Here is a 22,457-nt window from a genome sequence, read left to right as displayed (position 1 = left end):
ATATATTTTTTTTTTTAGGCTAGTTAAAATAATTTCCAGCTACCAAAATCTGCCTGGCCGAAGCGCTACCAGAGATTTTGAATTTTGGCATACCCTGATTTCTTAGTGTATGTGAATATTTTATGAGAAAAACATTAATTAACATACATTTTTCCTGTTCCATGAAAGGCAAAGTCATTTCTGGGGTGGAATATGAATATTTACAAGATTAAATAAAACACTTTTGTGGAATAATGTACACAATCGTTCAAAGTTTGGGGGCAGTAAGATTTTTTTTTAAAGACCTTCCGCAAATATGCATTCAATTCATCAAAAGTGACAGTAGCTCCATTTCTGCTCTTTTGACAAAGAATCCTGAAAAACCTATATTTCCAAAAAAATATTAAGCAACACTGATAAAAAACAAAAAACTAATGTTTCTTGAGCACCTTACCAACATATCATTTACCACTTCAGAAATAACAATATCAGATGGAATAAATCCATTTGTGCAGAAAAGATTCTCATGTCATGACTATTTCCTAAATCATCCTCAGCATCAGCATATCATAAAATGTCATATAAATAAAAAAAATACAGAAATGAATTCAAGCCTACATAAACAGTTTCAGTACATGTGCAATTCAGTTGCAAAGGACAAAGAATTTAGAGTCCTGGGTCGTGAAGCAAAACCACTTGAGATCCACTGATTTAACACATTCACAAAACCTGAACGTTTCGAGGATCAGAAGCCCAGAGAGGCACTAAACTAATGTTTCTTGAGCACCTTACCAACATATCATTTACCACTTCAGAAATAACAATATCAGATGGAATAAATCCATTTGTGCAGAAAAGATTCTCATGTCATGACTATTTCCTAAATCATCCTCAGCATCAGCATATCATAAAATGTCATATAAATAAAAAAAATACAGAAATGAATTCAAGCCTACATAAACAGTTTCAGTACATGTGCAATTCAGTTGCAAAGGACAAAGAATTTAGCAGAAATTAATTCAAGCCTACATAAACAGTTTCAGTACATGTGCAATTCAGTTGCAAAGGACAAAGAATTTAGAGTCCTGGGTCGTGAAGCAAAACCCCTTGAGATCCACTGATTTAACACACTCACAAAACCTGAACGTTTCGAGGATCAGAAGCCCAGAGAGGCACTTCTTCTCTGGCTCTGTGTGCAGCAGACTAGCGCCATGAAATTGGTTCATGTTTCTGTCTCTCTGGCTGCACTGGCCTCCTTCAGTTTGAGAGACCACACGACAAAAGCAGCCAATAACAGCACTCTCTGAGAGGAGCTGAGGTGCACTACAGTGCGGCTGTCAATACACCGTAATCTAATCTAGAGTATGTGACTCTCGTGCATGAGAGGTCATGCAGGTGCCGTATACTGCGGAATGCATTAAGCTTTTGACACTAAATGATAAACCACAGAGGAGCTTGAATATAACTCAATAAACTGTCAGTGCTTGAATACTTTCAACTGAAGTGTGAGCTAATGGATTTGAAATTATTAATTTTAAAATCACCAACCTCTTTTTATGCTTTTTGTCCACCTTTCTTTTACGTCTGGGACTCGAGCCACTGTAAAATAGGAGAATCTATTGATTAGGTTTAAATTAAAGGTCCCACAGGATAGAAAATGAACAGATGAGATCTCTCTGCTGTTTCTGCTAGAAAACAATACGATTAAATGGATTCTGTATGTACAGATCCCTATATTCTTACAGTATGTCAATAATTGTACCTTTTTATCTCTTAAAGAATTTTAGGATACTTAAATGATATATAACATCAATCTCCCGAGCTATGAAAGAGGAACTCTGAGCAATTAAATCTTCCTCTGGGGAGCCATAAACTACTTAAGAGCACTTCACAATAATCATCAGGTATTATCTGTACTTTGTGAAAAGCACTGTGCCCTTTATTCTAGGAAAGAGCACTAAAAACAAACATTAAATAAATCTAAAATGTACCTGTGTCGTCCCTTCCTTGAGGCAGACCTGGAGGCAGAGAAGAACGGACTTTAAAGGCAGTCATGACCAAGAAAAAAAAAAACCAAACACCACACCACACCACACCAGCAAAGTGTACTCAAAGCAAACCTCTAAACATGATCTGATGTGGAAAATCAATCACTACCTATGTCGCTTCCTTTTCTTTGAGCTCTTCTTTTTCTTCTTCTTCCTCACAGGTGATGGACTGCAGGAGGGAGATCTGGAAGATCAAATATGGTCACATGTAGCGAAAACACATCCAGCATTCTGTTTTTTATAGTAACACTTAAGGGAATATTTAGCCCATATATGAAAATCTTGGAATGTGTTCCAAAGGCTTTTATATAATTGAATATACTTTCAAATAATTTAGAATATTGTTCAAAAGATGTGTGAGTTTATTTATTTATTTAAAATTCCTTTTGTTTCAAATTAATTATTTTCAAATGTACACAACTTTTACGCAAAAATATTAAGCAGTACAACTGTCTTCAACATTTATAAAAAATATGTATTGAGCAAATCAACATAGAATGATTTCTGAAGGATCATGTGGATAAAGACTGGAATAAAGGCTGCCAAAATTGCAGCTTTGCCACCATAGGAATATAAATAACATTTTAAAATGCATTCAAATAGAAATAAGAATATTTAACAATAGTACTCTTCCCTTTCAGTCGGTCACTCTCGACGTCACGTAGTTCAAAAGATGTGTGTTTATTTATTTATTTAAAATTCCTTTTGTTTCAAATTAATTATTTTCAAATGTACACAACTTTTACGCAAAAATATTAAGCAGTACAACTGTCTTCAACATTTATAAAAAATATGTATTGAGCAAATCAACATAGAATGATTTCTGAAGGATCATGTGGATAAAGACTGGAATAAAGGCTGCCAAAATTGCAGCTTTGCCACCATAGGAATATAAATAACATTTTAAAATGCATTCAAATAGAAATAAGAATATTTAACAATAGTACTCTTCCCTTTCAGTCGGTCACTCTCGACGTCACGTCGGATGACCAACGAAATTGGGATCTCGCTTAGAGGGACCAATCTACAGCACCTGAAGGTTGCACGATTGGTTCTCGGGGTGGTCCGCGCTGGTTCTCAGTGCCCCGCCTCGGTGCCTTTCTTCCCGGAGGTGCATGAAGAGCTCAACAGGTCGTGGATGGCACCTTTTTACTGCCGGAACCTGATTTGCTGGATCCTCCTCCCTCACCACCCTCGATGGTGGGGCAGCTAGGGGGTTACAACGGTCCCCCCGTTGAAGTGGTCGGTTGCGATGCAGTTGTGTCCTAATACCGCCTCCAACCGGCAGGGAGAACCGTGCCTCCCCTCCCGGGTCTGTAGGTACTCGACTGGCCAGCAATGCCTATACGACACCGGCCTGCCGCCAAACCTTCACCCTGTGGTCAGACCTGGCATTTCTCCGGGCAGGAGTGCCCCTAGAACAGGTCTCCAGGCATGCTGTAGTTCACATGGATGCCTCAACCACCGGCTGGGGGGCCACGTACGACAGGGTTGCAGTGTCAGGGGTTTGGACGGGCCCCCAACTGCACTGGCACATCAATTGGCTCGAGTTGCTGGCAGTGTGCCTTGCCTTGTTCCGTCTCAAAGAGCGTTTATGAGGCAAGCACGTACTAGTCCGTACGCACAACACTGCGACCGTTGCGTACATCAACCGACAAGGTGCCGCTCAGGTAGACCTGTTTGCCTCTCCAGAAACCTCTCACTGCCAGGGTTAGGGTTAGGCACGGACGCACTGGCACACAGCTGGCCGCGGGGCCTTCACAGGTATGCATTTCCCCCAGTGAGCCTTCTGGCACAGTTGCTGTGCAAGGTCAGGGAGGACGAGGAGCAGGTCCTGCTGGTGGCACCCTATTGGCCTTCCTGGACCTGGTTCCCGGAACTAATGCTCCTCGCGACAGCCCGTCCTTGGGCGATTCCTCTGAGGAAGGATTTACTGACTCAGAGACGGGGCACCCTTTGGCACCCGCGTCCAGATCTCTGGAAACGTCACGTCCGGTCCCTGGATGGGACGTGGAGGTTCTGAGTGGCCTACCCCAAGAGGTAGTTGACAACATCACTTCAGCGAGAGCACCGTCTACGAGACACGCCTACGCTTTGAAGTGGAACCTGTTCATTGAGTGGTGTTTTTCTCGCCGAGAAGACCCCCGAGGATGCCCGATCGAGGCCCATGGAACGGAATAGCTGACCTCTATAATATTTTTCAAAGGCAGATTTTCTGATACTGACCCTATTTATATCAAAGAGACTAATTTTAGCTCGCTATATTAAGCTTTAAATGCTCTGTGACCGAAAGAGCTTGTCTCGTAAGAGTTAGCAGAGTAGAGGTAGGAGGGATAGAACATTGAAAATGTAATGCTTTTTCCTCTGTGGAGGTATGTGTACACTAAATAGCTCTTTCACATAGCATAACATCACAGACTGTCAGAATGACATGCATCTGACAGGCAGCAATGGAAATATAAAGCATGGAAGAAGGTATACAGGATATCCATGACAAATACACATGACTGGTCCAGGTTAAAGGAATGGTGGAAGCGGCAATGAGATTTCCTTCTTGCGGCACATCGCTACAGCAGGATAATAATATTTCATAGACACAGGGGAGTGCTGTCCGTGTCAGTCGATGAATTACCGACTGTTGTAGCTTTGGCTTTGCCCAGCCAGTCAGTGATTCAATATGAGCACTGAGAGGAAACCATTTAGATGGATCAAAACACAGACGGAGAGCCAGGCTGGTTGCGAGGATGTGCTCGCGGGGGAGCGGGCTGCTCAGTCGCTCTCCAAGGTTGGAAAAGGCTATTTGGTCTGATATAGGAATAGTTCATCCAGCCATTGCTGCATTAGCAAGTCTGAAACGCATTAGAAGCTGATTAGCATAAAAGCAAGTGCCATTTCTGCTTAATTATAATTTATTGTAATGCTTTTTTCCTCAGTTGGTCAGAACAAACACGGCAGACTTGTTACTTGTTCAGATGACAATATCCAGTGGAAATTCTTATTTGGGTCATACATTTTCAAGACGTAGGCTAGAAAATGTATGCGAAGTACATTAAATATCCACACCGGTGCGGTGACTGACAGCCACACACATATACTCCTCAAAACATTAGATTCATCCGCACTGGAAGCCTAGCCGGTGTTGTGCCAAATTCTGACCCCCGCCAGATTATTCCCCCCCCCCCCCTAGTATTGCTAGGTATAGGCAGTGTTGGGGATAATATATTACAAATTACGTAATCAGATTACTTTTTTTCAAGTAACTAGTAAAGTAACGCATTACTTTTTAATTTACAAGAGAATATCTGAGTTACTTTTTCAAATAAGTAACGCAAGTTACTTTTTTTCCAATTTATTGACTGACAGCTCTCCTGTCCCCATGCTGAGAGAAATCAGAAGATGTTACTGTAGTTCTGAAATAAATATGAATATGAATTAATTCATCTCACTCAGATTCAGTATTCCTCAAAATGAATAAAAATAATGCAACTCAGAATATGACGCAAAGCTGCAATAATTAAATGTTAAACAACACAAATATGCTTTATGTATTTAATCCCATTCTATTAACCAATGTCTTTGCTTCTGACCTTCGATGATCCAGTTCAGCCGTACTAATAAACACAAATTACTCTAGACAAACATTTGTGTCTTTGTTTATTGCTGAAGTGTGTTGAAATGTCTTCTTCTGCATTCTACTGTACGGACGTAAATTTACTTTCCCTTCAGCCTGAGGCTTATTCATTTCACGTCTGGTGTGAAAAGGCTTTTATATTTGCCAAAAATAGAATTTTTTTTATTTTAAAAACAAACAAGCAAGCCCTGCCCAGATTTAAAAAGTAACGCAAAAGTAACGTAACACATTACTTTCCATAAAAAGTAACTAAGTACCGTAATTATAAATATTGTAATGCATTACTTTTAAAAGTAACTTTCCCCAACACTGGGTATAGGGTTAGGTGTGGGGTTAGGATTAGGCAATCAGATTTCAACCAGAGGGGTAATAATTTGGCAGGTGGTTGAAAATGGGCACAACACCGGCGCACAATACAAGCAAGGAAGATAATTCTGCAAACAATTGCAAGTTTTCAAACAGAGATGGCGACAAAGAGGCAAAACTTACAGACTGTAGCTTTAAATAAACTATCCTAAAAAATTTACCAGTTATGACAAAAATTATCTTTTTTAAGAACCATTGTCAGCTTACGGTGCATTTTAGATCAGTTACAATTAGGGGGTCTCAATAGTCCAGTATTGATAATAGCCTATCAATACAATGATATATTTAAAAAAAAATGAAACATTGATATTATGTAAACACTACGCATATTATAATAGTGTTAATAATCCAGCACCAATAACTATTCGGTTGACACTCCAGCATAGAAGGTGGCGGAATTGCACTTTAAAGCAGGTTGTTGCCTGTCAAAAAAACAAGACAAGGCAGTGTGGTGTTACTACTACTGCACAAAATCATGACAGACGGAAGCAAGACACTCTACCCACAACTGAAAAAAGTAAGTTTGTCACTGTGTGACTGATTTATTGGTCAAAAAAGAGAAAACACAAAACTGAGTTAAAGATCAATTTGACCATTCTTCTATTTTCCCCCATATTTCTGTAGATATTGGGCTAATATCATTATCGTAAATTCTTTTGGCCATGATAATCTTGTAGTGAAAACCTGATATCATGATAGCCCTAGTTCCAATCAGCTCTGAAATCAACCACAGAAACTTTTCTGCGACACTGTTTGATCCATTGACTAATGCTTTTAATGTTATGCTTTTTATTCAGCTTGTTGGTTTGCTCTCCAGCTTTTAAAGTCTTTCCGTCAGTTTCAGTCGACCTTGAATGCGCACAGGTAACGAACACACCCCTAATGGCCACCATCACTTCAGCTGTCAGAAGGAACAGCACGGAGAGGGTCATCTTGTGAGTTAGACTGAACACTGACACACTCTGGAGAATAGACAAGGTTAGAGAGTTAAAAGGCTGTCAACATTGATAACTGACATTTCACTGAGGGCTTCAGCGCTGTTTACATTGCTTGCATTGCTGTACGTACCTTTCTGCTTTGGGAAAAAAAAACTGCATCATGATTCTCAAAACCAAAATGCAGAGGCTTAAGCTTGTTGCCAAAGTTATGAAAGGAAAATCGTGCAAGCATAAGACGGCACAGAGAGCTTTTGACTACTGACACACTCCAAAGGATGTCAAACCTGCAATGCGAAAGCACTTGTCAGGACTAATAAAATACTTTAAACAGAAGGGTCTTCCCAGAAGGACAGAGGGCTTCTATTTAAATGTCACTTTACTGACACTGAAATTGACACTGTACAATAAGACTTTCCACATTTGAGATGTTTCTTTTATTTGGATAAGAAAACAACTGTATGTGCTTACGATTCAGGATTCTTCAGTTGTTGTGATGAAGGAAAGAAAGCTGTTTGGGGATTTCGGCGCTTTAGCTTGATCTGACTTAATCGTTCTTTGATCTTGCATTGTTTAGCTGCTGTTGTATGCTTGATTATAAAATCTCAATAAAAAAAAAAAATGCCTTTGCATCTGCCGTTCTCTGCCAGAAAACAGAGCATGAACTCAGAGATTAGCATGTTTAAGATAACACTTGAGCTGGCGTCCTCCCTGTTTTACATACTGATGCATTGCGTGTGCCCTGCGTTATCACCAACACTTTGAAGGTATCAGTGGAATTACGGCGTTAAGAATCCAATGTTGAATCAATTTCATTCACCAGGCGGAGTTAGAATTTTGGCGGATGGGAAGTAAGAGGAACCCATAAAAGACACCCGTGTTCAAAATTCCAGCAACACCTGAATGTTTACACTGTGGCGAGGAGATAAGAGTGTTTGTGCCTGCCTCGCTTTAAAGTTTGGGGTTTCTAATTCATGCTTATAGAGTGTGGATGTGGCTTAGAAGTGGATTCGGTGCTGCATATTTTCATGTCTTTGATCTTCTCTGGGGTCAAAAATAAAAATAAAAATTCACATTTGAATAGATTTATCTATACTAAGGTTCTGTGGTTGAATTGTACATTTTCAACAGCACATGCTGTTTTCAAAAGCGGTGGAAAACAGCTATTTTACCTTCAGAGACTCTACAAATAGTTTCTTTTCAAGAAGAGCAAATGCATAGTTTACATTGAAGTGTTTACTCCTAAGCACCGAAACATCTTTGATGAAGATGTGTGTATGAGGCACAGCTTTAGAAGATACAGACCTGCGAGCTCGACGGTGGCTGTGGCGTTTACGTCCTCTGCGTTTCACGTGTCCATTTTTCTCGTGGGTTTTTGCAACTGCTTCTTTCGTTTTCGCTTTCTCCTCATCGTCTTTAGGTGCTAGGCTAACTACTGTCTCCAATCTGGAAGAACAGAATAACAAAAATTCTTTAGCATCAAATATTTTACAGTCAACAGGTTGTTAAATAAAATGTGACCCTGAAGCACAAAACCAATCATAAGTAGCACGGGTATATTTGAAGCAATAGCCAAAAATACATTGTATGGGTCAAAAATCATTAGGATATTAAGTAAAGATCATGTTCCATGAATATATGTTGTAAATTTCCTACTGTAAATATATCAAAACTTGAAAGTACCGTAAATATATCAAAACGTATTTTTTGATTAGCAATATGCATAGCTAAGAACTTCATTTGGACAACTTTAAAGGCGATTTTCTCAATATATTGATTTTTTTTTTTTTTGCACCCTCAGATTCCAGATTTTCAAATAGTTGTATCTCGGCCAAATATTGTCCTATCCTAACAAGCCACACACCAATGGAAGGTTTATTTATTCAGCTTTCAGATGATGCATAAATCTCAATTTCTAAAAATGAAACCGTATGACTGGTTTTGTGGTCCAAGTCACATATGGCTTTTTTTGTGTTTCCCTTTTGTAAAGTTTGGGCAGTTATGCAATGATCTTAAATAATGATACATTGTTCTGAAGGCATTAAACAAAAAGCAGAAGTAAGCCTATGGGTGAGACTTCCGGATCATTAACCGCTATAGGTAAATAACAACAAGAATAACAATGTGCAGTAAACTGTAAAACTGTTTGCACTACAAACCAGTGTGTTCATAATTAAGATAATACATTAAAACAATATGGTAAGACACACCAATTTTCAATATCAAGCAGCAAAACGAACTGTTTTGTACAGCTAAAAATAGCTGGACGCAGATGAGACCGGAAGCTAGACCCATAGAGTTTATGGCAAGAAAAAGATGGATAAATGCACTCATGTTTTGAGGAAGCAGGTTGGGTTTGGTCCTCTGCTGAGAGACATTGAGCATTTTCATGTTTCTCTTCTAGACCTTCATAAATGCAGAGGTCATCTGCTCAGCATTCAAATGAGGTGTCAACAGAGAAGCCTTTATTTACACGCCTCAGTTGAACTGACATTTCTGAAATTATTTGTGCGTATCCCAAGGTTGTAAGGAGCATGGTTTGGAAACTCAAGACTCGTATGTGCTCGTCTTTCTGTCCATGGAGCAGAGTAAAACGATCTGATATTAAAACTGAAAATTTCACACTAAAGTCATTGCAAAATATATTTTTCATGCTGTCTTATAATTCGCTGATTGCACCCAGCCAGGCTGAACATTTTTATAATTGGTTGACATAAAAAACTGAATAATTCGGTTTGTGTTAGCTATATAGCATAGTACTTACTAAAAAGTACATTTTCACGGAGATCTCTTTTGTTTTCATAGGTATTTTATGTGAAGTGTACATATTTCTGATCACTTGTATAGACAGTGAAATGTACAATATCATTAATAAATGTACAACTTTAGAGGCATACAGATCTTTATGGTTAAAATAAATATTGTTAAAATATATAAAATGACAATAAATATATTTGTATTGGCTTAACTTGGATAAAATATCAATAAAAAAGAACTTGAAAATATATCGCTAGAATCACACTTTACAAATACTAAAATAAAATTGCTAAACAGTAGATTTAACAGTAAGACTTCTGTTTAACGCTCTGCTCTATTCTCAATCAAAATGTGTCCGATTGAAATGACACTTGAGCAAAGACAGACCCAGGTGATTCAGCAAAGACCTCTTCTTTTCCTGTAATTGCCAGGTTCCTTACAAATAGTTTGAAAATAAATGCATAAATAAAACTGATTGCTAGAGTTGTGTAAGTAGGCCTGACTTGATCTCTGTGGCATAATTACAGATCCACCTCTGGAGTGTGAGAGTAGTGTGTGTTGCTGTGCGTTTGTACATGAGTTTGTGTGTCTGAGTGCCTGCATGGTGTGTGTGTGTCTGATTGTAATGAGAAGTTAATCAGTCTTGCAGATTAAATGCTGATTGCCTCTCTCTCTCAGCAGCAGGAGGAGGCCTGCCCTCTGCCACCTCTGGATAAGAGAGGGCAAAGCACAATCACATTATTAATGTCAACCTTCCGGCACCGCAGCCCTACACGGCCCTCCAGTGTGCCAGTACGTGATTGGAAAATACACCGGCCTGCTGGGTATAATAGGGGAGAGGATTACAGATGGTGAAACACTGAAACCGTGTTGGTGTGAGGGCAGCTGAATGACCCAAACATCAAAGTTCAAGGAAAAATCTGTGATTATGGCCAGAAGCAATGGTTTATAGTTATAATGCCCTAATGATGGACTTGTTTCTAATGAGCATGCAGCTTTTCACTTGACATGAGATGTGTGGACTGCTTGTGGATTAGTTTGGACTCTCATTCTGACGGCACCCATTCACTGCAGAGGGTCCATTGTGGTGAGCAAGTGATGGAATGCTACATTTCTCCAAATCTTTTCCAATGAAGAAACAAACTCGTCTACATCTTAGATGTCCTGAGGGTGAGTAAATCTTCAGGAAATTTTCATTTTTGGGTGAACCATTACGTTAAAACAATTTATAAGATGTTAGGAAGACCGTTCCTAAATGCAATTCTTAAAAAAATCCAAATTCCAAAAATCCAAAGTTTTGTCTTGAGTGTAGATGAATCTTAAGAAACAAGCAAGGAACATTAATAGAAAATGCAAAATATTCTTAACTTTATTCTTAAGCAGTTAGGAAGAATTTCATTCTTAAGGATGTTTTGTGAATCTGGCACCTGGTGACCAAAAAGAAGAAACCTGCTGGGATACAGCTACAACAACCAACTCTAGCTCAGGAGGCAGTGACTATTACAGCCTTCCGCTGTAATAGAATATTTCTCGTCATTTTCCACGGACTTCTTTAAACCCAGACTCTTTCTTACTGGCCGTCAGCTAGAGATGAGAGTTTTAAATGAAATTGATTTCCCCATCACTGAATGACTTTTCTCTGATCGGCTTCAGAATTTATGGAAGAACTTCTCCACAGGGAGTCAGATTTATGGTGCGCTGTTTATATCTGTCTCAAACACGCGCACTTGCATTGGTTTGGGCTTGCTAACTTTCAAAGCTGTCTTGAGTGCTTGTAATCCATTACTCTGGAAAGTACAGACCATTTGAAGGGTCTAAATGGAACTATTCAAAGTTCACAGCAGGGAAAAGCTTTCTAGCAAATAATAAGCTGCAGATTTTAGCTGCAGAACATTTACTGTAGAACTGTTCAGACACTTCAGCCTTTCTATTTGTTAGCAATTATGGAATAATTGAAAATTATGGCCCTTTGGATTTAGCTTGATTACAAAAATAACTATCATTGCCAATCATGACGATGAAATATATTTAAATATATTTTCATATATACATTTTCATGTTAAATGTGTTGCTATGCAGGTTACAATGTTGCTCCGGATAATTGCTTTCAGGTTCAAGTGAAAAGAGTCCACCAAGCATATATATTAATTGATATTTATCATTTATAATGTTTGCTGTATATTATTGATGCAAACACTCTTTGACAATCCGAGCAATCAAACAGAGTGGGATGAATTACAGGTCGAAGTTTAAAACAAAAAAGAAAAAATATAGTATAGAAAACTAAAGTAGAAAAAACTAAAATATAGACTTCTAAACTAACTTTGCACACTTTGGACATCAAGCTAAAACTGTTCACCACTGCATACCACTTTCAAGGACAGATGGGCGTGTGAAATATCACATCATGTCTTTACTAATTCACTGTTTTCAATTATTAAGTTTTAGCCGTTTTCATTTTTCTAACACTTTATGCTAAAATCCTTAACCCTATTAAAAATGTACCTTAGAAATCACCAATAATAAATCATTTTGATAAAAAAAAAAAAACTACAACTTTGGGCCTGTAAAAAACATTGTTCATATTAATAAACAGGAAAAGGCACAAGACTATATTAACTGGCAAGCAGGGACTATAAAGTGTTTGTCCATGTCCTGTCCATGGCGTGCTGTTTGTGCTGTTATGTGGGTCTCAGTGGCAGTCTAATGGCAGCTCTCCAGGTTGTGTTGATGTGTTTCTGTTGTTGTGAATGAGTCACGGCTCCTAGCTTGGGTCTCCTCACTGCCACTGTCATATGACACTGATACCGGTGTGATGGCAGAGAAAAGCAGGGGGTGGAATGGAAGAGAAAGGAGCGTGATCCAGAAGGAGAAGGCAGATGGCTCAGGACGCACACAAACACATAAAAAGGTGGGCGGGAGGAATGCCACTTCTTTGCAAAGATGACAGAACACAGAGGACTGCTTCAGAAGTTCGAAGACATGAACACACATGCACAAACACACACACACACACACAGGCGCCCAAACAAACACATAGGGTCTGTTTCCCCCTGCTTTTTTTTTGTGCGTGTGATCTGATTACAAGTGGTCAGCAATAAATACAGGTGGAAACAGGGTTTTGTGACCAGATCATTGAAACCACATCCAGAGGTAAACTCGTGACCACATCCAATTTTGAGATGATGCACCAAGTATATTGTTCACTTATCTTTTCTTATGGGATCATTCTTAAGATCAGGTGTAAACAGAGCCACTGAGACAAAGCCAATTCGTCAAAAACATGCACAAACACACACTCTTCTTTGGTGATTCAAGGTCAGCAATCACAAGGATAGTAATCAATGCCTCAATCAGACTTAACAACAGCTACACTTAGAGGAATCAGTTTATAATCAGACTGCTGGCTCGATCGGACTGAAAAGCCTTCAAGTAAACACCTCAATTGAACCAAGTGATATTTCAAATAGGTTGAAAGAGGTGGTGTTGACCTGAAATAATCAGATCAACGGGAAAAATCAAGCATGTAAACACTTGAATCCGACTATTTTCTAAATTGACTCAAAAAATGTCTTTATGTTTCTATAATGTCTAGAGTCTAATGCAGCCCTTTGGGAAATTTCCTGAAAAGCATAAACACTCTTGGCTACTCGTAAATTAAAGTAGTTAAGCTACATTCAAGCTATCCTTCTGAAAAAGTAGCTAGCTACACTACAAGTTACTATCAAAAAGTAGCTAGCTACATGGAAACTACTTTTAACTTTTATTGTTATTATTATCATTATTTGCAATTAACATTACAAATAGCTGAATAATTGCTAATGAAGAAATATAAGGAAGTTATAAGTAAAATATTTGGGGTTTAGAATAACATATTGTAATGCAATCATGATTTCAAAGAGTAGGTTGAATTCTCGTTGATTGGGACACTTTTTCCAAGCCATTTCAATGACAAAAAGAGTCCCAGTCATTTGATTTTGTAAACTATCCGATTCACACAACAATAAAATATAGTTATATTATCTCAATCTGACTGTCAAAGTGCAAAATTGCTACAAACGTAACATCAATGCAAAAACAAAATGTATGCAACTTAAACTAGATACAGAGGAGTCGTAAAATAAGCTGGTTAAACTCACAGCACATGCAATATTTAGTGACTGTAAATGGAGCCGCTTTAGGATGTCAATCATCAGCTGCGCATGTGAACACTGCGCTTTGCGTGCAATCCCGCCACAACCATCCTTTGCCAAATGATACTACTATATCTCGATTTTATTTTCTGTCCGATTAGTGTTCATTACAAAACTGTGGGGGGACAGATTATATTATGATGGTTCATTATTGTAAAATAGACATTTGATATAGAGTGCAATAAAGCAGGAAAATGTATCAGTTTAAAAACTCTATTATTCACCTCCTGTATGTGCTTTAAAGGGATATTTCACCCAAAAATTAAAATTTGATGTTTATCTGCTTACCCCCAGGGCATCCAAGATGTAGGTGACTTTGTTTCTTCAGTAGAACACAAACGAAGATTTTTAACTCAAACCGTTGCAGTCTGTCAGTCTTATAATGGAAGTGGATGGGAATCACGGCTTTGAGAGTAAAAAAAAAAACATACACAAACAAAACCAAATTAAACCCTGCGCCTCGTGACGATACACTGATGTGTAAAGACATCCACTTGTAAAGACAAAATGGACCATTGACACTCCTAATTGAGATTGTAGATAGAGTGTCAATGGTCCATTTGAGAGATAGGTGGTGGTAATGCACTTATAAGTCTGCGATCCGCCGTAAAGCAAGAAGAAGGAGAAGACGCGTCACGCGCCGGCTGTCGAGGATGCACTCAGGACAGTTCAGACAGTTCCGATATTGCAGTGGATCAGAGGAAAAAAACTATATAAATACTGTTCAGTTTCTTGCACAGACCGATCGTTTCGTGTCTTTACACATCAATGTATCGTCACGAGCCGCAGGGTTTAATTTGGTTTTGTTTGTGTATGTTTTTTTGACTCTCAAAGCCGTTATTCCGGTTCACTTCCATTATATGACTGACAGACTGCAACGGTTTGAGTTAAAAATCTTCGTTTGTGTTCTGCTGAAGAAACAAAGTCACCTACATCATGGATGCCCTGGGGGTAAGCAGATAAACATCACATTTTCATTTTTGGGTGAACTATCCCTTTAAGTCTTCGACGTAGACCGCATTGTAATCTTTGTTTTGCATAAAGTACAGTTAAAATATCCACTCCCGTGCATCCTTTGCAAAATCATCAGACGATCTCTTGTTGGTGGACAGACTGTAAAGCCGCGAGATGCATGATACTGTATCACAACAGATGGCGGTACTGAACAAATATAGTTTGTGATCTAGTCAGAAGAAAACACGTACTGCGCTGCTTCAATGCATTACAGGCTCGTGACTCGTCAGAAAGCAAAACGAAACGTAGCTTTTGGCCCCGCTACATCGCTACTTGCTGGAAAAAAGTAGTTAGCTACTGGGAAAGCTACACTGTTTTAATTTATTTTGAGTGGCCCTATACAGCAACCAATGTTGTGAGATTAGGGCGGGATCTGTGCGTTCACCCAATATAAATCTGCTTGGAAAACAGTCATTATTTTGAAATTCTGTCAGGTGACAGTAGCGAGACAGAAACTTAATCTTTAATTACCACTCAGGAAATACACTGCTGTCCTTCAGTATATAGCTACAATTAGAATGTTTATGCAATGAAATTTAGAAAAGCATCCTGAGATGACAGCAAAACAGAGAATAATGCACATTTTATTAAACATAGCCCTAACCCTTCTTGTCATAATCTAGCTTGCCTGGATGCACTCACAGTTTATGTATGTGAATGAATGTAATTCAAATTACCTGTCGAGTTCTGAACGAATTGCTTATTGTTTCACTTTTCATTATATCGCTCTGAAATCCTAAGGACACTCTGATTCATCAGGGGAAGAAGTGTTATTTGAGAATGCTGCTAGTTACCATGGCAGCCAAATATGAACAAGAATGAGATGTTTCATGCAAGCTAACTTATGACCCATGATTATATGCTTTAACACTTAGACTAATTAGTGCCATTAACACTCAACAAGAAGACCTGTCAGAGACTGCATTAGAAATGTAAAACAAATTCTTCACATGGATACAGATGGAGGTTTCGTTTTTAGATCATTTTGACACAAAATATTCTTTTAGCTTTGTGTTTCCCTCCTGCAGAAATGAATAAAAACATAAAAAAACATAAATAAAAAAATAAAGAGCTCCTCTCTAAAATCAGAGCTATGTTTTAGTACTCTATAGTACTAAAAGCCTTACATACTAGTCCCTGGGCTCTGGGTCTGCAAAAGGACAACAGACATAAAACGAGACACCATCCTCCCGCTGCGGACACATCTGATATACGAGTCCCCGGTCCATCCTGCAGTTCACTGAGGCTATCCAGTTCTATTAGGCCTGTCATATCCACAGCCAAACAACTGATAATCGCTATCATGAAAAAGGCGGGCGGCAGATCATTTTGAGAGCGAGACATGATTGAGCATGTTAATTAAGGGTGGATACCGATTAACTGACTCCAGAGCTCCATCTATCAAAATGGAAAGTGATTATATTGTTTGTGTAACATTCATGGTAAAAGGCAACCTCTTTTCATCGTGATATTGATACTAATGATGGGTATGCTTAGGCAGGACATGGCAATTAAACTTGTTTAGGCAAATGGACATGTCTATCAGAATCAAGACTTGATATGAATCATTTTAAATTCACAGAAATGAGAAGATCCTCTGCATGAAATGTAATCTGACCAATGACCAGAAAGCTATAAGCACACATTATATTGTAAATTTTTAAGATGTGAGGTTTAACAACTGTATCAGCTTAAAATTCTGGCTATCACAGTTATGAGCCAGGTCAAATTGACCCTAATTTGATTCAATGCAATTTACCAAAACTCACATTATTCTTCTAAGTATGAAATTTGCAGGTCAAATTAACATCACAATCAAACTAGAAATTTCGGTAGCACTTTATTTTACACTCATGCTACTCGTTTACATACTATGTACTTATTATAGTAATTACAATAACTAACCCTGAACCTACCCCTAAACCTAACCCTACCCCATGTAGTTACCTTATATTACATTCTCAGAAATAAAGGTACAGAAGCTGTCACTGGGGCGGTATCTTTTCAAAAGGTACACTTTTGTACCTTTTAGGTACTAATATGTACACTTTAGATACTAATATGTACCTTTAAGGTACCAATATGCTCTCTTTAGGTACAAAGGTGTGCCTTTTGAAAAGATACCGCCCCAGTGACAACATTTGTACCTTTTTTTCTGAGAGTGTACCAGTACTTCCTCTTCAGGAACTCGAGCTGCGTCGGAAACGCTAGGGGAACGCCCTTCAGCGTGACGGGCTCTGAACCTCGTGTGTAATCAGAACAATAGATGGGCGAGACGTCACGGTGGGTGACATAATGACCAGGAAGCTATAAAAGCACGTGCGGTGAGACCAGCGCCAGCTTTTGTCATTCAGCAAGCGCTCTGTGTGTGTGTCAGTCTGATATCTGTTTGTGAGTCTTATTTAGTGTTGTCTGTCACGAAATCTAAAGCAAGACAAAACCAGACACTAAGGTGAGGGCAGGCAGCGTTCAGGCTGTGTGTTCTTCCCTGCCCGCGTTACTTTACGGATGGGGATACACACAGTTTGTTTGTTGTCTGCTTGAGAGCAAGCACGCAGAGTCAGCTCTCGGGAAAAAAAGGGGAGCTGACGGCCATTTTGGTAGCATTTGTTACTGCCTTGCTTCGCTCTCAGAGGGCTCTCTTTGAGGAGAGAACTTTCACTAGCATTTCTCACGGCACCGGCCCCGCTTTCGCCGAGGCGGAGCGGCGGCTGTGCTCGTGGGTTTCGCGTATGGATCCGGTGGAGGGAATGTAGACGGGCGCGTCCCTATCTATTTCCTTAACCACCAGATCCAGCGCCCGCTCTTGGGGTTTCAGAAGCGACGCCCGCCTGTCTTTCTCCGAGGAGATTGATACGGAGGGTGTCAGAGAGCTCGCCAGTTGCACAAACACCAGTTACACAAGCATATTATGCCTGATATTATAATCAACAGCATCAATGGGGAGCAGTTACACAAGCATATTATGCCTGATATTGTAATCAACAGCATCAACGGGGAGCGGAGCTCGCACAGTCGGCTCTCTCGAGAAAAAAAAACAAAAAAAAAAAAAACAAAGCCCGCTGTGAAGCGCTCCGCTCTCGCCGGGTGCGCTCCGAGGAGTTCGTGGGAATCGCATATGATCTGGTGGATGGGTTGGAGACGGCTCGTCCTATCTCCACCCGTGTTCCCTAGATCTAGAGCTCGTTCTCGAGGCTGGAAGCCCGCGCTGCGGTTCTTCCCCCTCTGAGTGAGAGCTTGCTCCTTACCGCAGTCGCGAGAGTTAGAGAAGGCCGGTCACTCACTGTCAAGTAGTTTCAGACACTGCTGGGTCTGATGGCAGCTGCGTCCAACATGATACCTATTGGCCTGCTGTACATGAGGCCCCTACAGTGGTGGCGCAAGACCAGGGGGTTCTCCCTGAGGGGAAACCCGCTTCGCATTGTCACGCTGAAGGGCGTTCCCCTAGCGTTTCTGACGCAGTGTCTCGTTCCCTCGAGGAACTAGGGTTACATACGTAACCTGAGACGTTTCTTAGGTACGTACACTCTAAGTACACTGTAGGTACATGTAAGTGCACGTACTGTAAAATAAAGTGCAACCTAAATTTCTTATGCACATTCCACAAAACTTTGCAGGCATGACCCTTAATGAGAATTAGACACTTAGCTTAACAAGCATTTCTGACAAGCAGTTTTCTCCACTAATCTGAAGCTCTAAAGACAAGTAAACCTGCTGCATTACACTGCTACCAGCTCAGGAAAGATGCAAATGGAGCAACACCATGCTAATTATGGAAGTTGTACTATTCTTGAGTAACTCAAATGCACACATTTTCCTAACAACAACGGATGTGCATATCAATCCCATGGGAACACTTTGTGAGGAACTGAGCTCATGTCTTCTTATGGAAGCAACTTAATTTCTAGGATCTGCATCTCTCCTACTGTAGCTTCACCTATCAGAATAAGAAATAAGATAACTAAAATGAATCAGATTAACAAATACTGAGATTAAGCATGTAGATATATATATACACTGAAAGCAGTGTAAGTTTTGTGCATTTTGACCCAAATAATTTTATAGTCATGCCTTCAGCTGTTGATGCAGGCCAACAAACACGTCCAAAAACAGAATCCACTGTCATACACAATTACACGTGAATGTTTATGAACATATCACTGGTCATCATATCACAACAAGTCCATGTACCACATCAAAGTTCTGCACTTTCTTTAATTCTTTTGTGAGGCCTTGATTTACAGTGCCCCCCTGTCAACAAGCTTGCCCCCCCCCTTTGGCCCCCCTAAATTTGGAATCATATCACACCAAACAATTTGGGGTGAAATGCGCAGTTTGTCCTGTAAACTATATATAAAAAACGAAAAACCTCACCAGCTGCTAAATTAAAATCTGCATTCGCTGGCTGGCACAGAGCCAGAGACACACGCGTTTTTAAAGCACTGCGCATTATAACCAATCACATACGATTCTGTTGAGTTTATGAATGCAAGGACCAATCAGAGGCATTCAGATGAGTCACAGCTGAAACACACTGTTTCGCCACTGCGTGCGCTGGCTGACTGAATTCTCTGGCTAATTCTCTAATCAGAAACAACAAAGTGAAGATTGTAGTGTAAACAGTGTAAACAGCTTTAGAGATCATTATGGGGGTTTTTGAGAGTGCTTGAACTGGCTGGACTGATGTGAAAATGTTATTTGATAATGTAAAGGTTCTTTCCTCTCTTTTTGTACAATGAAAGTGTTACAGGCTAATTAGTAACTTACAATGTTTTTATTAAATTCACATTAAATACAAAGTCAGTCGTATTAAAACGTTTTATGGTATGACACCCATATCTGGCACTTAAGTAAAAAGACGGATGTTTATGCAAAGTTAATAGATTACACTATTAGGCTTTGCCCATCGCCCATTATAGATCAACTAACATAATCTATAAAGGTCCAAAATGCATTTACTTACACATATTTGATATTTCATTATATATTTTGGGAATATTTTGAATAAAAATAAAAAATTAATAAAACCCCTGCTGAAAAAAAAACAATAGACACCATCACAAAATTTCTAATGGTTTTACTGGTTATAATGGGACTTGTATTGGTTTTACTGGAGACTGTAATGGACCCTGTTGGTCTCTACTGGTAATTAGTCACCTTCTATTGGTGGCTTGTTAAAACCACTAAATCCTAATAGAATATGTCCCAAAACACACTACAGAAAACCATTTTTAATGGTTTTAATGGTTAAAAGTTAATGGTTTGTAATGTTTGTAACGGTTATTTGTAGTGGAAACCAATCAAATTTTCTGTGATGGTTTTATTGTTAGTTTTTTTCAGCAGGGACATAAGACTATATCAGTTGTGCTGCTGTGTGTCACATGACAAGCATGAGCCCCCCCCCCCCTCACTTGTGCCCCCTCAAAAACAATGAGTGCATGATGCCCCTGACACTACAATACGAAACTATTTGTCAAATAAATGAAACATGATGAAACATTCATTTTAGTTGAAATTGTTATAGATTACTTCTAGAGATTGCAGAGATACATGACATGGTGAAAAATGACTGAATGAATAACACTTAAAGTAGGTTAAGATGAATTTTAAAATTGTGCCCCCTAAAAGTGGCCCCACCCCTGCTTTATTTGATGTAACATCTACTCAGAGTAAGGCTGAGCTGTCGCTTCTTATTTGATAAAACGGGAAGACAATAATACCAGTTTAAATTCTTGCAACATGAGGCCTGCTGCCTCTGAGAAAATAACCTGTGTGGCATCATGGGAGAAAGAAAATCACAGCACCAGACCTCATTATCTGCCACAGACAATGTCCTTGCTAAATCCCAAACGAGCCAGGCAAGGTAATTGATTTGTAGAGACGCTTTTAGAGTGAAGGGGAAAAGGAAAGCGAGTGAGGCGGGGGGGGGCAGTCAGCGAGAAGAAAATCCACAAACAGCTGAAGCGAATGGAGAATTGGCTGCCCTATTTCCAACTCTGCGTGAAGGCTCCGCTGAGCGATACAAGTGGACATGAAGGATTTAAGAACAATCAGACTGATTTAGCAGCTTATTCCAGCCCTCCCATCTCTCCCACATTTGTTCTGCTCAGCGGGAGGTACTCAAGAACGACATAACAACAGAAAGCTACAACCTCGCTGTGCATCTCACTGGATTTCTTACTTCAACCGCAGGGTATTTTTCTGACGTGATGCTTCTGTAGAACAGATGCAGAGTTATAGACAGGTATGACGGCGAACAGAAGGGTAGACAGATGGAATGATAAAAAGGAATCATTTCAGAATAATTTTCTTGTTTATATAATAAGCAACAGGAAAATCCTTCCCCAACCGGCACACGTAGCGAGGAAAGTCATTCTGAAGACAAGTGAAGTTAGTTTATTCAATTATTGCTACCTGATGATAAAACGGAGCAACATAATGGTTTGATTAATTTCCTTATCACACCAGGCACAAAGAGTAATTATGGCCCGGTCCACTACTCCACGAGCCACCAATCAATCAATTTAAGCACTCTTCACTCCCTACCGTCCCCTCTGCTCAAACAAAACAAATTACCCCTCTCTTTCTCTCTCTCTCTCTCGGTCGCCCATTCACGCTCTGGAAGACTTTTGCCCCGGGCCGTGGAAATAATGCCAGGCAAACTCCTGATGTTCACACACACACACACTCAGGCCAAAGTCTCTATACAACAGCCTAACAATTATTCTGCGGAGACGCAGTGTGAGAAAAAGGGCACTGTTCACAATGAGCAATCAACAGCTTTCCACTCCAACTTCACCCAGTGCCATGGTGGGTAAAACATGTTGAAGCATATGTTAATGACTTAACGGGTGCATACGGAGCGTGCCTTCATAGTTTTTCATATTTTCTCTTGCCTGATTGGACTCATTTATCTGTGCATGTCCTTACCTGAGAGGCTTATCCGAGGTCATCAAATATGGTCGAAGCGAAATGAGAGTCCTGTGATTTTTGTTCTCATTTACATATTCATCGTCTCCACCATGCAATTAGTTTTAAAATGCTGCCTTCAATTCATGTCAGAATGATCATATTTATGAGAAGAGGGTACAGCCAATGTTCTCTCATAATTACCAGTGGGATTTTCTTTGAACTGTGAGGAGTTTCTTACTGTGTCAATTAAAGTTAGGTGTATTTATTTATGAATGTCTCTAAGCAACCTCTCGATCTCATCCTGGCAGATGAGAAGACACACATTCTGCATTTGATATCTCTATCGAACACTGTAATAGAAATATTACAACACTTTCAGAATAGAAGTGGTGTTAGGAAAAGCCAAGAGAGAGTGAAACAATACCGAGTTCACATTTATGTCACCCATACTGCAGTTTTTAGTTTTTTTACCTAATCTAGCATAACAGTCATTTAACACAGCAGTGATAAATATGTTATATATGATATGATATATAATTATATCAATATTTTTGAATTGCGGAAGGTTGTATAAATGAATACCTTACTGTCTGGACACCTTTGGCTCTGCTCTATATCACTG

The 22,457-nt window shown here is 39.5% G+C and overlaps 1 protein-coding gene across 1 annotated transcript in view; it reads right to left on the bottom strand.

Annotated features, from left to right (window-relative positions):
• The window catches only part of srrm4 (serine/arginine repetitive matrix 4), a 60,200-nt gene that overhangs the window by 14,292 nt on the left and 23,451 nt on the right, over nucleotides 1–22,457 (bottom strand). The window contains exons 2-6 of the mRNA XM_016245269.1: nucleotides 8,210–8,405; nucleotides 6,898–6,986; nucleotides 2,137–2,211; nucleotides 1,971–1,997; nucleotides 1,528–1,578 (exon numbers count right to left, since the gene is read on the bottom strand). Coding sequence (XP_016100755.1) covers nucleotides 1,528–1,578; nucleotides 1,971–1,997; nucleotides 2,137–2,211; nucleotides 6,898–6,986; nucleotides 8,210–8,405 — 438 coding nt within the window. The remainder of the gene's footprint in view (nucleotides 1–1,527; nucleotides 1,579–1,970; nucleotides 1,998–2,136; nucleotides 2,212–6,897; nucleotides 6,987–8,209; nucleotides 8,406–22,457) is intronic.

This window comes from Sinocyclocheilus grahami, unplaced genomic scaffold (genome assembly GCF_001515645.1).
Source record: "Sinocyclocheilus grahami isolate Dianchi unplaced genomic scaffold, SAMN03320097.WGS_v1.1 scaffold749.1, whole genome shotgun sequence".
NCBI classification, from domain to species: Eukaryota; Metazoa; Chordata; class Actinopteri; order Cypriniformes; family Cyprinidae; genus Sinocyclocheilus; species Sinocyclocheilus grahami.
This window is presented reverse-complemented; position numbering and strand designations above follow the sequence as displayed.